General features: G+C 43.7%; 1 protein-coding gene across 2 annotated transcripts in view; it reads right to left on the bottom strand.

Annotated features, from left to right (window-relative positions):
* DDR2 (discoidin domain receptor tyrosine kinase 2) overlaps positions 1-13,416 on the bottom strand; it is a 211,208-nt gene extending 197,792 nt beyond the window's left edge. For both annotated transcript variants that reach the window (XM_040359729.1, XM_040359730.1), the window contains exon 1: positions 13,042-13,416. In XM_040359729.1, coding sequence (XP_040215663.1) covers positions 13,042-13,063 — 22 coding nt within the window. In that variant the 5' untranslated portion in view covers positions 13,064-13,416. The remainder of the gene's footprint in view (positions 1-13,041) is intronic.
* Between the last annotated feature and the right edge of the window lie 2,316 nt (positions 13,417-15,732).

The following is a 15,732-nucleotide window of genomic DNA, read 5'->3' as shown; positions in this document are numbered from 1 at the left end:
TAGCTACTCAAGTGTGGGGCACGTGCGCTGTCAGGCCGTGCTCCAGCTTGTTAGTTTAGGGGACCTGAGACACACTGGAGAAGAAGTGCTGAAAGCACTTCAAGCTCAGGTCCAGAAGTGGCTGACACCCCGAAGGCTCCAGCCAGGTATGGTTGTCTGCGATAACGGCAGCAACCTACTCGCCGCCCTCCATGCTGGCAGTCTGACGCACGTGCCCTGTCTGGCACATGTCCTCAACCTGGTGGTGCAGAAGTTCCTGCGCACTTATCCAGGGTTGAGTGACATTGTGGCAAAGGCGCGTAGGATTGCCAGCCACTTCAGGCGCTCCCCAACCGCTACCGCGTCCCTGTCCAAATTGCAGCGGAAGTACAATCTGCCCCTTCACAGGCTGATTGTGGACAGTGTGACGCGGTGGAACTCCACCCTCCACATGCTGAAGAGGTTGTGGGAGCAGCAAAGGGCGGTGAGGGAGTACCTGATGGAACTAGGCACTGAGAGGGCTTCACCACAACTCCCTTTCATCGCCTGTGCGCAGTGGGGGCAGATAAACCAGGTCTGCCAAGTGTTGTCCTCCTTCGAGCAGGCGACCAAGATGGTCAGCAGTGAGCAAATTGGCCTCAATAGCGTGCTGCCAATACTGTTCATGCTGGAGAGGACACTAGATCGCCTGCTCGAGGCTGGGGAGAGTGCCTTGGTGGAGCAGGAGGAGTCAGCAATGCTCCACCGAGACCAGGGCCAGGACGAGGAGGAGGAGGAGGAGGATGATGATGAAGAGGAGGAGGAGGTGGTTGCTGGTGTCGTCCCGGAGTCAGGGCCTGGTCAGGAGGGAGAGCCGGTGTTGGGGGCACCGATAGTCCGGGGGTTGGGCATGTCTGAGTTTGACCAGCAGCGCCTCAGGGATGAAGAGTCGCACCTCATTCACCTGGCCAGCATTGAGGAGTCACAGCGGGCTGTGCTCTTCCCCATGGCTGCCCACATGCTGAGATGCCTCAGGAGGGACCCCCGGGTTAAGACCATCAAGACGAGGGATGATTTCTGGATGGCCACCCTTTTGGATCCCAGGTGCAAGGGGAAACTGGAGCAGTTCATCCCAGCCAGCCGGAGGCAGCACCGGATGGAGGAACTGCAGGCAGCCATTGTCAGACGGTTGGAGCAGGCAACTCCCCGGCCTCCAGTTGTCCCCCCTCATCTCACCCAGCAGGTGGCTGCACCCAGCTGCAGCCGAGCAGGGGACCTAATGGAAGAGATGAGGATGTTCTTCCAAACCGAGCGACCCAGTACCACCACCAGCAGCAGCAGCAGCAGTCACCACCAGCGGCTGGCCCACATGGTGGCAGACTACATGGCGTCCGTCGGTGCTTCTGACAGTATGAGCACCGACGACCCCATGGAGTACTGGGTTGCCAGATTGGACACCTGCCGCGAGCTCGCTCAGTATGCGCTGGAGTTATTGTCTTGCCCCCCCTCCAGCGTACTATCTGAGCGGACATTCAGCGCGGCAGGTGGGGTGGTCACGGACAAGAGGACCCGTCTGTCCACAGACTCCGTGGACAGACTCACATTCATAAAGATGAATGAGTCCTGGATCGGCGGTGACTTTCTGGCACCCGTCGTCGGTTCAGGGCGCTGAAGGGTCCCTTGCCATGCATTCCCTGATGAAGCCCCGGACCTGATGTATTTACAGTGCTGAATATAACTATTTCAACATCAGAGAAAATCAATGTTAATATTTGGTACAGTAGGCTTTCTTTGCAATTACAGCGGTCAAACATTTCTTGTAGTTTTAAACCAGCTTTGCACACACTGGAGGAGGGATTTTGGCCCACTCCTCCACACAGATCTTCTCTACATCAGTCATGTTTCTGGGCTATCGCTGAGAAACACGGAGTTTGAGCTCCCTCCAAAGATTCTCTATTGGGTTTAGGTCTGGAGACTGGCTAGGCCACGCCAGAACCTTGATATGCTCCTTACAGAGCCAATCCTTGGTTATCCTGGCTGTGTGCTTTGGGTCATTCTCATGTTGGAAGACCCAGCCTCGACCCATCTTCAAAGCTCTAACTCAGGGAAGGAGGTTGTTGCCCAAAATCTTGCAATACATGGCCCCGGTCATCCTCTCCTTAATACAGTGCAGTCACCCTGTCCCATGTGCAGAAAAACACCACCAAAGCATGATGCTACCACCCCCATGCTTCACATTAGGGATGGCGTTCTTGGCATGGTACTCATCATTATTCTTCCTCCGAACACGGTTAGTGAAATTATGATCAAAAAATTATATTATAGTCTCATCTGACCACATGATTTTCTCCCATGACTCCTTTGGATCAGTCAAGACAATTATGACAGCAGTTATTTCACACCCTATATACTCTTATTAAGACTGCTGTACATCATGGCAACTCCTGCCCATGTGATATGACTCTGTATCAACTACTACTGTTAATACTACTACTGCTGCTTCAGCTGCTGCTGCCGCACAGTCAATACACCTATGTCAGCAGTTGTTTAACACTCTATATACTCTTATTCCTACTGCTGTTCATCATGGCACCTCCTGCCCATGTGATATGACTCTGTATCAAGTACTACTGTTAATACTACTACTACTGCTGCTTCTGCTGCTGCTGCCGCCCAGTCAATACACCTATGTCAGCAGTTGTTTCACACTCTATATACTCTTATTAAGACTGCTGTACATCATGGCAACTCCTGCCCATGTGATATGACTCTGTATCAACTACTACTGTTAATACTACTACTGCTGCTTCAGCTGCTGCTGCCGCCCAGTCAATACACCTATGTCAGCAGTTGTTTAACACTCTATATACTCTTATTCCTACTGCTGTTCATCATGGCACCTCCTGCCCATGTGATATGACTCTGTATCAAGTACTACTGTTAATACTACTACTGCTGCTTCTGCTGCTGCTGCCGCCCAGTCAATACACCTATGTCAGCAGTTGTTTCACACTCTATATACTCTTATTAAGACTGCTGTACATCATGGCAACTCCTGCCCATGTGATATGACTCTGTATCAACTACTACTGTTAATACTACTACTGCTGCTTCAGCTGCTGCTGCCGCCCAGTCAATACACCTATGTCAGCAGTTGTTTAACACTCTATATACTCTTATTCCTACTGCTGTTCATCATGGCACCTCCTGCTCATGTGATATGACTCTGTATCAAGTACTACTGTTAATACTACTACTGCTGCTTCTGCTGCTGCTGCCGCCCAGTCAATACACCTATGTCAGCAGTTATTTCACACTCTATATACTCTTATTAAGACTGCTGTACATCATGGCAACTCCTGCCCATGTGATATGACTCTGTATCAACTACTACTGTTAATACTACTACTGCTGCTTCTGCTGCTGCTGCCGCCCAGTCAATACACCTATGTCAGCAGTTATTTCACACTCTATATACTCTTATTAAGACTGCTGTACATCATGGCAACTCCTGCCCATGTGATATGACTCTGTATCAACTACTACTGTTAATACTACTACTGATGCTTCTGCTGCTGCTGCCGCCCAGTCAATACACCTATGTCAGCAGTTATTTCACACTCTATATACTCTTATTAAGACTGCTGTACATCATGGCAACTCCTGCCCATGTGATATGACTCTGTATCAACTACTACTGTTAATACTACTACTGCTGCTTCTGCTGCTGCTGCCGCCCAGTCAATACACCTATGTCAGCAGTTATTTCACACTCTATATACTCTTATTAAGACTGCTGTACATCATGGCAACTCCTGCCCATGTGATATGACTCTGTATCAACTACTACTGTTAATACTACTACTGCTGCTTCTGCTGCTGCTGCCGCCCAGTCAATACACCTATGTCAGCAGTTATTTCACACTCTATATACTCTTATTAAGACTGCTGTACATCATGGCAACTCCTACCCATGTGATATGACTCTGTATCAACTACTACTGTTAATACTACTACTGCTGCTTCTGCTGCTGCTGCCGCCCAGTCAATACACCTATGTCAGCAGTTATTTCACACTCTATATACTCTTATTAAGACTGCTGTACATCATGGCAACTCCTGCCCATGTGATATGACTCTGTATCAACTACTACTGTTAATACTACTACTGATGCTTCTGCTGCTGCTGCCGCCCAGTCAATACACCTATGTCAGCAGTTATTTCACACTCTATATACTCTTATTAAGACTGCTGTACATCATGGCAACTCCTGCCCATGTGATATGACTCTGTATCAACTACTACTGTTAATACTACTACTGATGCTTCTGCTGCTGCTGCCGCCCAGTCAATACACCTATGTCAGCAGTTATTTCACACTCTATATACTCTTATTAAGACTGCTGTACATCATGGCAACTCCTGCCCATGTGATATGACTCTGTATCAACTACTACTGTTAATACTACTACTGATGCTTCTGCTGCTGCTGCCGCCCAGTCAATACACCTATGTCAGCAGTTATTTCACACTCTATATACTCTTATTAAGACTGCTGTACATCATGGCAACTCCTGCCCATGTGATATGACTCTGTATCAACTACTACTGTTAATACTACTACTGCTGCTTCTGCTGTTGCTGCTGCCGCCCAGTCAATACACCTATGTCAGCAGTTGTTTCACACTCTATATACTCTTATTCCTACTGCTGTTCATCATGGCAACTCCTGCCCAAGTGATATGACTCTGTATCAACTACTACTGCTAATACTACTACTGCTGCTGCTGCTGCTGCTGCTGCTCAGTCAAGACAACTATGTCAAAAGTAATTTCCCACTCTATATACTCCTATTACCACTGCTGTTCATCATGGCACCTCCTGCCCAAGTGATATGACTCTGTATCTACTACTACTACTACTACTGCTGCTGCTGCTCTGTCAAGACACCTATGTAAAAAGTTAATTCCCACTCTATATATACTCCTATTACCACTGCTGTTCACTGATACCACTGATAGTTAATTTATCCCTTAACTACCCCCATTTGTGAGGGTCGGGGTTTTCCTTTAAAGTCCCATGCAAATCAATGGAAAATGTATGTTCCCACATAACTTCTGTACGCCTGGAGATATTTCAATAATACCCGCTATACATATTACTTATATGCCAAATAAAAATATATAACAGTTAAATTAACCCTTACCAACACCCTTATATAAAAGATGGGTATATTTATATTACTATGATTTTCCTCCCCAAAAGGTTAAGATAGGAAGACCGGGCAACGCCGGGTATTCAGCTAGTAATAGTATAAAATGTTTTCGGTTATTATTAAGCTAGATGTGTTGATGTTGATGTTGATGTTGATGTGTTAGATGTGAAGTTAGATGTGTTTAAAAAACTAACAATTTCAATAAGAAATGAAACCTTTGCAAAATATAACATTTTTTATTAAAAAAAAAAAAAAAAAAAATTAGGACATTAACTTCTGAAGCTCTGTCACCTCATCCATGTTTTTCGCCAGTTGTTGCACCAGTTGTTGATTTTGGCGCATCAAAAACAGTATCTGCTGCTCATTTGCCATTACTCTCTTCGTCAGGTTTTTCATGGCAGCTTGTTTCACCTCTAGCTTTTTTAGAACTGTTAGGATATAAGAAAAAAACATTTGGATTTCAAAGACCGTTACGAAAGATTATTTTCAGCCATAAAAATAATAAAGTCTGACTTAAGAGACTCTATGAAAGAGGATCTGGCAGAGGCAATTCTCTTCCTTAGAACTCTACATTGCATTTATTTGCATTTGCTAAGCCTAGAACTACATTTCAAGATTAATATAAACCATTTCTAGGTTTTTCATATTTTTTTTTTGGGTTCATTATAGATAAGCTTTGTTTTGGTTCTAAAACAGCCAAATAATGTGGTCTGTATTTTTGAACTGTTAAAGATCATGTTCCTGATGTTTAAGCCTGCTGCTACTATCCAGTCACTTGATTGTTTTCATTGTGTTTGTCTTTTGCTTAAACTGTGCAATACAGTAGACTGTTGGCTTCCCAGCCAGTAGTCCTGTGGTAGTTTGCGTTTCTTTCCCTCAAGGAATCTATAAAATACATTCGCATATTAATACAGAGGAGTCGGAGTCGGGGAGTCGGGGAGTCGGGGAGTCGGAGTCTGAAGTACATAAAACTGAGGAGTCGGAGTCGAAAAATTTATCTACCGACTCCACAGCCCTGCTTTAAATGCTGTCCATTTTTAGAGCTACATTTTATTGTTGAAATTTTATTAATATATGTGCACATATTTACCCTCCTGATTGATGGTATAATTAACCGTCTCATCCTGCTCCTCTTCCTCGTCACCCACTACTCCACCAGAAGTTTCGGGGGGGGGGGTGCAGCTCCTCCTCTTGCTCCTCCACAGGAACTGGGGGTGGTGATGTGGATGGCCCTGGCTGCTCCTCCTCATCCCTCTCCTCCTCTTCCACATCCTCCTCCTGCTCCTCCTCTGCGGCCTGTCGCCTTGTGCGCTTGGGGCGCACAGTTGGTAGCGGAGCTCCTATAATAACACAATGTTCATATATTATAAAAATGTTTTCTAATGACGTATGCAAATTCTGTGTACTCTACTGTATTGTATATGAATACAAATTAATTTATATAGACAGTTAACCAATGGGACAATGTTATATTAAAGGGTCTTGTGGGCACTACAGGGGACTGAGCGTGAGCTGGGCTGCCACCATGGTAAAATGAGCTGTTTTTGTCTCCTTTGTTTTGTTCAGACGATCTCATGTTAAAAAAAAGTACTTGATGGAGTACACAGGATTACTATAACAACCCCACGCCTAACACAGGAATTTAGTGGGAATCTATATATATAAAACTCAACGTGTGTGTGCATGTATGTATGTATGTTCCACCATCACGTCCAAACGGCTAAAGATATTTACATGAAACTTGGCACACAGGTTACTTATATGTCAGCCACAAATATAGGATTGGTGGTTTAACCCATACCCACCCCCATTTGCCTTGGTCAGGGTTTTTCTTTAAAGTCCCATTCAACTCTATGGGAAATACATGTTATTTCATAACAGCTGTAGATATTTCGATAACACTTGGTCACATGTTATCTATACGTCCACTTAAAGTATAGGATCGTTAATTTATCCCTTAACTAACCCCATTGGTGAGGGTCGGGCTTTTTGTTTAAAGTCCCATGCAAAGCAATGGGAAAAGTATGTTCCCACATAACTTCTGTGTTCCTGTCTGCTGTCCCATGTTTTTTTCCAACAGTACTATGAATACCTTGGCTGGTGGTGATATATGTTACAACAACATGGCGTCTTGGTTAACAACATCTGACCTTACATTAATTACATATGACCTTACATAACTGTCCCCAAGGGACCCGGGCTGGCTCAACGCGATTGCCACTGCGCTGACAAGCCATTCACCTCTGCAGCTAGGGGTTCGGATCCCGCTCTCGGCTACATGTGAATTGAGTTTGGTGGTCTCAGCTCGGCCCCCGGTGGGTGTGCTATGCGAGGTAAGCCTGCGCTTAGTATGCCCACCTCCCTCCCACAAAAACCACCACACTTACACACGCACTCGCAATTGGGTTAACATGCACGCACTCTGACCATGCGGTCTCTAAAAAGAGAGGCGAAGGACTAACGGGGCTGGTTGAGCGGGCAAATCCTCTCACTCCCTTATAGGGAGTCCCTCTGCCCCGTGGGGCTTCGAAGCGGAGCAGGTAGGACGGTCTGTGTGGGAGGACCCCCTCACACCCGCCATTGCCACCCGGGGCATGGAGAAAGGTGGCAGATTACCTCTGGGGGAGGCCTGCCTACTCCCAACTCCTGCAGTCCGGCTCCTCTCTCGAGTACACGCACAAAATACACTTTAGGGGAAAAAAAACATAACTGTGACCAATAACTTACCAGGATGATATTTATTCCGGATACGCCTGACCCGGTTCATCTGGCGCCTCTTCAGGTCGGACCACTTTTTGAGGATCGCCATGCGAGTGTGTTCTTCGCCTAGTTCCTCAATCAGGGAGCTTATAACTCCCTGTTTTTCTTGCTGCCTCCGCAGCTCATCGTATCCTGTTTCCAGGAACTTCTGCAAGATGAAGAACAAAGTATATTGTAATACTTTTGTTGACAGCCTTATGGATATATGACATAAATGTATGCTATTCAACAATTGGAAGCATTCTCGCCTTATTAATCAATGACAGGGGTAACATGACAGATTTTATATACTGCCATTTCCGTCGCCACCTTTTTTACATAAATATAGCAGCCATTATCATTTGCATAATTATGAATATATACTAACTTTTAAACTAGACTAAAATGCAGTTGAAGATAATGAAATAACAGTGGTCAAAATACTTACACAAATCAGCAACTTTTCCTCAGATACAGTGAAATTACTTCCAACCATCTTGCTCTGCGATTGCGTTGCGATCATAAAGTTGGAAACTGGCAAGGGTCCAGGAAATGGTCGCGTGTTGTTCGCGTGTTGATTGCGCTGCTTGGACCGAGATGGGTCCATATGGCTTCGGCTGTATGGACCACAGTAACTCTTTTCCCTGTCAGGAGCCTAACGCCCCGGGGGGTCAGAGACGGGACCTTTTCGGAGGACCACTGACGTATGCAACCGTCGCAGTTTTTTGTGATGTCACTCTTTAGGTGTGTGCAAATTTTTCCTTGCACCGGGTGGAGTTTTTGGGTTGTGTTTTGCACGCCACAGGCTTTTCAACAGAAAATAACCAGCTGGAGGCAGAATGGTTGCAAAACACTACGGGTTTGTTACCTAACTCTGGGTTTCAAGACCAGTCCACCTCCAGCTGTTGCAAAACTACTACTCCCATCAGCCACGGTCTGTCAGTGCATGCTAAGAATTTTACTTTTGCTGCATCTAGGGTGCCACAGTTTAGAGACCCGTGCATAAAGGCCTGAAAAATGGGGGCCTGCAGAACTTACAATACTAGAAGTGCCAGCATTCCCAGGCATGCTGGAAGTTGTAGTTCTGCAACATCTAAAGGGCAATATGTATTCGAACGTCCTTGGGCCTTGAGGACACTGAAGTCAGGACGTTCGCATACGTCCTATGTCCAAAAAATTTTTAAATTCATTATGCTAAATAACAAGGAAAAGTGCCTAAATACACATTTGCCAACCAGGGTGTCTGCAGCTGTCCAGGCATGCTGGGACTTGTAGTTTTGTAAAAGCAGGAGACACATTTTTTGTGAAATACTAATATCTGATCATATATACTAACTTTTAAACTAGACTTAAATGCAGTTGAAGATGATGAAATAACAGTGGTCAAAATACTTACACAAATCAGCAACTTTTCCTCAGACTTAGTGAAATTGCTTCCAACCATGTTGCTGTGTGATTGCGCTGCGATCATAAGTTGGAAACTGGCAAGGCTCCAGGAAATGGTCGCGTGTTGTTCGCGCAATTGCGCATGCGCGATCGAAAAATCGCAATCGCAATATGTATTTTGGTTAAAATATCATACATATTCGATTTCAGAGTGCTGCTACAGCAGTTTTCGAAATATCTGCAATCAATTTCGCATTCGCATGTTGCGATATTTCGATAAAATATCAGGAATATTCTGAGCCAATCAGAGCGCTCCTCCAGCATATCTCGAAATTGCGCAATAAATATCGCATTCGCATGTTGCGATATTTCGATAAAATATCACGAATATTCTGAGCCAATCAGAGCGCTCCTCCAGCATATCTCGAAATTCCGCAATAAATATCGCATTCGCATGTTGCGATATTTCGATAAAATATCACGAATATTCTGAGCCAATCAGAGCGCTCCTCCAGCATATCTCGAAATTCCGCAATTAATATCGCATTCGCATGTTGCGATATTTCGATAAAATATCACGAATATTCTGAGCCAATCAGAGCGCTCCTCCAGCATATCTCGAAATTCCGCAATTAATATCGCATTCGCATGTTGCGATATTTCGATAAAATATCACGAATATTCTAAGCCAATCAGAGCGCTCCTACCGCAGTTATTAAAAAAATCGCAATTATTTTCGCATTCGCAATAGCGAAAAATCGCAATCAATTAATTTCGATAAAATATCACGAATATTCGAATTTAGCGAATATATCTCGAATATTCGAATATATATTCGAGATATATCGCGAAATCGAATATGGCATATTCTGCTCAACACTAAAAGTGATACACAACAGGTGTTTAGTAGCTTTTTACACTTTGATTTTTTTATCACGGAGTGTGGGTTTTAAAGGCAGAGCGGGAATATTATAAAGATTTTTATTGGTCTATAAGCGCAAGAAGGTTTTAGAATCTGATGCCGCGTACACACAACCGTTTTTCGGGTTCTAAAAAATGAAGTTTTTAAGGGTCTAGAAAAAACAAAGTTTTTTTCAACCCAATCATTAAAACAGCCTTGCCTACACACGATCGTGAATAAAAATGCTCTAGCAAAGTGTGGTGACGTACAACACGTACGACGACACTATAAAGGGGAAGTTCCATTTGGATGACGCCACCCTTTAGGCTGCTTTAGCTGATTTTGTGTTAGTAAAAGATGATTTGCGCTTTTCTGTCTGTTACAGCGTGATGAATGTGCTTACTCCATTACGAACAGTAGTTTTACCAGAATGAGCGCTCCTGTCTCATAAGTTGCTTCTGAGCATGCGCGGATTTTTCACATCGTTAAAGCCCACACACGACCATTTTTTACAACCTTAAAAACGACAAAGTTAAAAACGTCGTGAAAAAAAGCATGTTAAAAAAAAAATTGCCATTTTTTAGAACCCAAAAAATGCTCTGAAGCCCACACACGATCGTTTTTAATGACATAAAAAAAACATAATTTTTTAGAACCCGAAAAACGGTCGTGTGTATGCGGCATAATCCTTTGGAAGTCTTACCCAGGTACTTGCATAAAGGCTAAGGCCTGGATTCTCAGAGGACTTAGGACGGCGCAGCGCCATGTACGCCGTCGTAAGTCCTAATCCGAGCCGTCTTATCTATGCGCCTGATTCTTAAAATCAGTTACGCATAGATATCCATTAGATCCGACAGGCGTAAGTCTCTTAAGCCGTCGGATCGTAACTGCAATTTTACGCTGGCCGCTAGGAGCGTGTAAGCTGATTTACGCGTCAAAATATGTAAATTAGCTCGATACGCGAATTCCCGAACGTACGCGCGGTCGACGCAGTAAATTTACGCAGTTTACGTTAGGCTTTTCCCGGCGTAATGTTGCCCCTGCTATATGGTGGCATAAGTGCGGCGCAACAATGTTAAGTATGGACGTCGTTCCCGCGTCGAAATTTGAAAAAGTTACGTCGTTTGCGTAAGTCGTCCTTGAATGGGGCTGGACGTCATTTACGTTCACGTCGAAACCAATGACGTCCTTGCAGCGTACTTTGGAGCAATGCACACTGGGAAATTCCACGGACGGCGCATGCGCCGTTCGGGAAAAACGTCAATCACGTCGGGTCACAGTAGATTTACATAAAACACGCCCCGCTGATCCAAATTTGAATTAGGCGGGCTTACGCCAGCCGATTTACACTACGCAGCCGCAACTTACGGAGCAAGTGCTTTGAGAATACAGCACTTGCCCGTCTAAGTTGCAGAGTCGTAACGGAAATCGGATACGTTACGCCCGGGCAAAGATACGCAAATGTACCTGAATCTGGCCCTCACCTGAATAAAAGAATAGAATAAATGCACATATTTTTTTCCAGCAGGAGCAGAGAAAGCATTGTACCCATGATCAGTTTCTCTTTATGGTTTTGAAACTACATGTCCATCTGCCATAGTGGCAGACAGTTTTTGTAGTTTGTTCATTCACTGGAAACTGTAAACGAATGATACTGCTTTGTGGGCATAGCCCCACACAACCGCGTTCTTCTTTTCAAAAAATGACAGCGAGTGCAGGGAGAAGAGCCCCCACCCACTGTAATGGGGAAGGGGGATCAGGGAACAAGGCAGCAGGAGCCGGTTCCAAAGATGAACTTATCCTTTAAAAGGTACCTGCATGTCAGCACTGTTGTAACCTTTGATGTGGTTTAGGCCAGATCAATACTTCTTTAGCATGTTGCATTTTATGAAATACGGCCCAGGGCTCTGCCACGTGATTACATACCTAGGCATATTTGGCCCAAAGAACTTAGGATCGGAATTGGATAAATCCACTGATTAGCTAGCTTTTCCTCAAAGTCCATTTTCACGCCACTTGGTGAAATGATGTAACCAAATTTATAGACATATGTCCATGTGACCAAACACTGTGGCAACTCAGATAAGCTTTTTCCTCACACAGGTAAGTGTTATAAGTTTGTTTTTAATGTATTATTTTGAGGGGCAGGATAATTAAAATTACAGGGGCTTGCATTTCTACTCCATGTTTACTTTGACTTCCTGCTTAGTAATACTATATAATAATATTTCCTGTTTTTATTTGTGGCCTCATTTAACCTAAAACAAAAAGGAGCTACACAATACAATTTAACACAACTGCCAGTAACGTTCTCTATAGTTGACAGAAAATTTTGATACATATTTACATTCGTAGCAATTTCACATAAGATAGCAGTTTAGTATTACCGTCCTTTTAAATCACAGTTCAACAAGACAGCATGTAATACGCAGAAGTTATTCTTTTATATCAAAGTACACATATATATTCTTCCACAAACATTACAACCGCATTTTGATATATGGATACAACAGACCTAATAAAACGCAAGAATTTAAATCAAAAATATTTTTTTTTGATTCACTACCACAAACCACTTCTAAGTGTATTCTGGTTTAATCTCCATTTCTACAAGAGGAGCCAGCAACACCATGCCAGGCTGTTAACATTATCGTGCCAGACTAAGATGTAAAATACACATTTAAACAGAGGCGCTTTTCCCCTAATGATGGTAAAGCAATACTTGTGTTGTATACAAGTCGGTCTACAATAAAATACAAACATGTATACATGCTAATACACATCCTTGCACCAGATAATAACACTATGTGAAATAAATTGTACGGTAAATGTACGACTTACATATTAGTTGAAGAAATTCCATATGTCGTTCTCAGAAGACTTTGGCAGAATTTCAAGATTTATTAACTGTGACAACTCTTTAGCATCTTCGTATAGTGCTTTTTTCCTAAGAACATTTCTTCTTTACAAATTCTTTGTTTATCTGGAGTAGTGCCATAATTCCGAATAACTATAATTTTTAACTAAGCGATTACACATTATTTTACTGAAATACGTTTCTGCGTATGTGTCAGCGAAGACGGCAAACAGAAAATCCCGAGCTGTGGAAGCCGAAGAAAAAGGAGAGAGAAACGTCTGTTTCCAAAGGAAATGTCTGCAGGGAGGTTCAGTAATGTGCCTGATATAAGATGCCTTTCAGAAAGTTTCAGTGTATGGCAGAGAGGCTGCCAGAGTTCCCAGCATGCAACCTGTGCAACATTTGGCTTCAATTAAGGAAAGAAAATTTAGCTCACATCAATAACACTGGCCTCAGTTGGAGATTTTCTTTTCCTCTGGATTCAGTATTGTGTATGTGTGTATATGTACAGTATATATACAGTATATATATATATATACAGTGTGTATACATATATATACAGTGTGTATATATATATATATACAGTGTGTATATATATATATATATATATATATATATATAATCTCCTCCTCTTTTTTGTCTACAATTTAAAATAAAATATATTGTATATTTTTTTACTAGAAAACAAATGAGGCGTATAATCAGAACAGTATTTAATTGTTGTGAGTGGCAGAGCTTTTTTTCTCAGAAAATAGGTGCAGAAACTCAACCACGACCCCGTTCAGATTTCAAAAACAATAGAAGGGTCTTAAAGGGGCATTAAATACCAGGATTGCATTACATACAGAGTGCAGAGTTCAGGTGGTTACACACAGAGTGCAGAGATGTCACTTGTAAACACAGAAACCAGACTTCTGTGTTTACAAGTGATTGTGGTGAGCAGGCACCAAAGGGTCTGAGCCAGAGGTGGTGGAACTGAGTTCCTCCAAGTTCCCGCTGAAAAAAAGCCCTGGTGAGTGGCTCTATTGGGGGGATTTCATGGACTTGTAGCACCTTAGTCACTCCAGTAAGGTCCTTAGTAAGGACCAGGGTTGCCAACCGCCAGTAAATTTACTGACAGATTGTAAAAATCTGTGATTTTTTTTTACAACTGCCAGTAAATATCAGGGGCTGATAATTTCATGCTGTGTTGACTTTTTACGTGTAAATCAAGTTACCTTGTTATAGGTATTGTCAGTGTTTCCATATCATGTCTATACTGTTCCAATATTCACTGTGATAGTTTTCAATAGAAGTTATGTACTTTCTAAGGTTGCCAGTAAAAAATGTGCTCCACCAGTAAATTTCCCAGGTTTTGTCAGTAAAAAATGCTGCGGGAGGCTGGCAACCCTGGTAAGGACACCCTTTGTGTAGTAGGGAGGTGGCTATCATACCTGCAGTATTAGAAGACTCTCTGCAACATTGTTGCAGTAAGACTGTTTTCCTCTAGTGCCAGCTAAGATTCTGTGTCATCACATCCTGCCAGCAAAGTGTTTATCACCAGGGAGCAAAGCATTCAGGGAATTGTAGTCCCAGGGCTCAAGTGGCACATTCGTTTGAACTGCTGGGGAGCTACAACTACCAGCCAGCTGGGAGTAAATAACAGGCTGCTGGGAGAGGATATAAAAAGGCTTGTCTAGGCCTAGATTTCTCTCTTGAGACGCTGGCCTGGATCTGCAAGCAGGGGCTCTGTGTTGGAGAGTGTGGAGACTGAGTTGCAGCCTGCACAAGAAGAGTTAACACAAGGCATGAGAACAAAGTAAACTTAGGGAAGAGGTGCTGGCTCCCAGGTCCATCGACAGCATTGATCCAGGTATCGACAGCTCCCAGGTTCATCGACAGCATTGATCCAGGTATCCACAGCCGAGAGGGGATCCCAGGTGCATATTCAGATGCACCCGCAACGACGGTGTGGAACATTGCGATGTGAGGTGACCAGTCAGGTCACTAGCGGAGCCTGCCTGTTCCAGGATGTTTGTTTGGGCCTTGATCGCAGGATTGGGTGAGGGGGCATTTGCCCATTTGCAGGAAACAAGGACACTGCACACAGATAGAGTTGTATGGACACTGTATACAGACATCAATGCTCTTAGTCACCTTGCTGACACTTGTAGTGCTACTGGACATAAGGTCATTTAGATACAGAGACACTGTATACAGACATAATTGTCCTTGCACCCTGCTGAGGAGGATCTTGTATTCTTTACTTGATAATCCAGGGCAATTGTGTTGTTTGGCCCTGCTATTCACAAGTTTAAGTGCACCGACTAGAGTTTCTGAAGAATCCAAAGCCTCATCTTACTTCCAAGAGACTAAAGTTTTTGGTGCCATACGGGCATGCAAACACATGTCCAGGGCTCTGTCCATGTAGTGGGTGTGTGGGATAGTTTATTTGGGAAGTTAAGCCACTGAATATTGTACATTGTTTGTAGTTGGGCCTGTGGTGTCAGGGGACAGAAGAGAGAGGGCTGACATAAAGAGGATCAGTCTTCTGCTCTCCTCCTGCCTGGACTCATAGAGCCAAATTTGAGTAGAGGTAACCAATCCGATATAAAGTGTCATATTGTAATTTATTTGCCATTTAAGTGTGCCTCTGCTCTTGGGGACATTCTTAGGTTTGGAATCCCCTGAAAGTA

Source organism: Rana temporaria, chromosome 7, assembly GCF_905171775.1.
Source record: "Rana temporaria chromosome 7, aRanTem1.1, whole genome shotgun sequence".
NCBI classification, from domain to species: Eukaryota; Metazoa; Chordata; class Amphibia; order Anura; family Ranidae; genus Rana; species Rana temporaria.
Note: the sequence above shows the minus strand (reverse complement) of the source record. Positions and strands in the feature narration are given on the sequence as shown.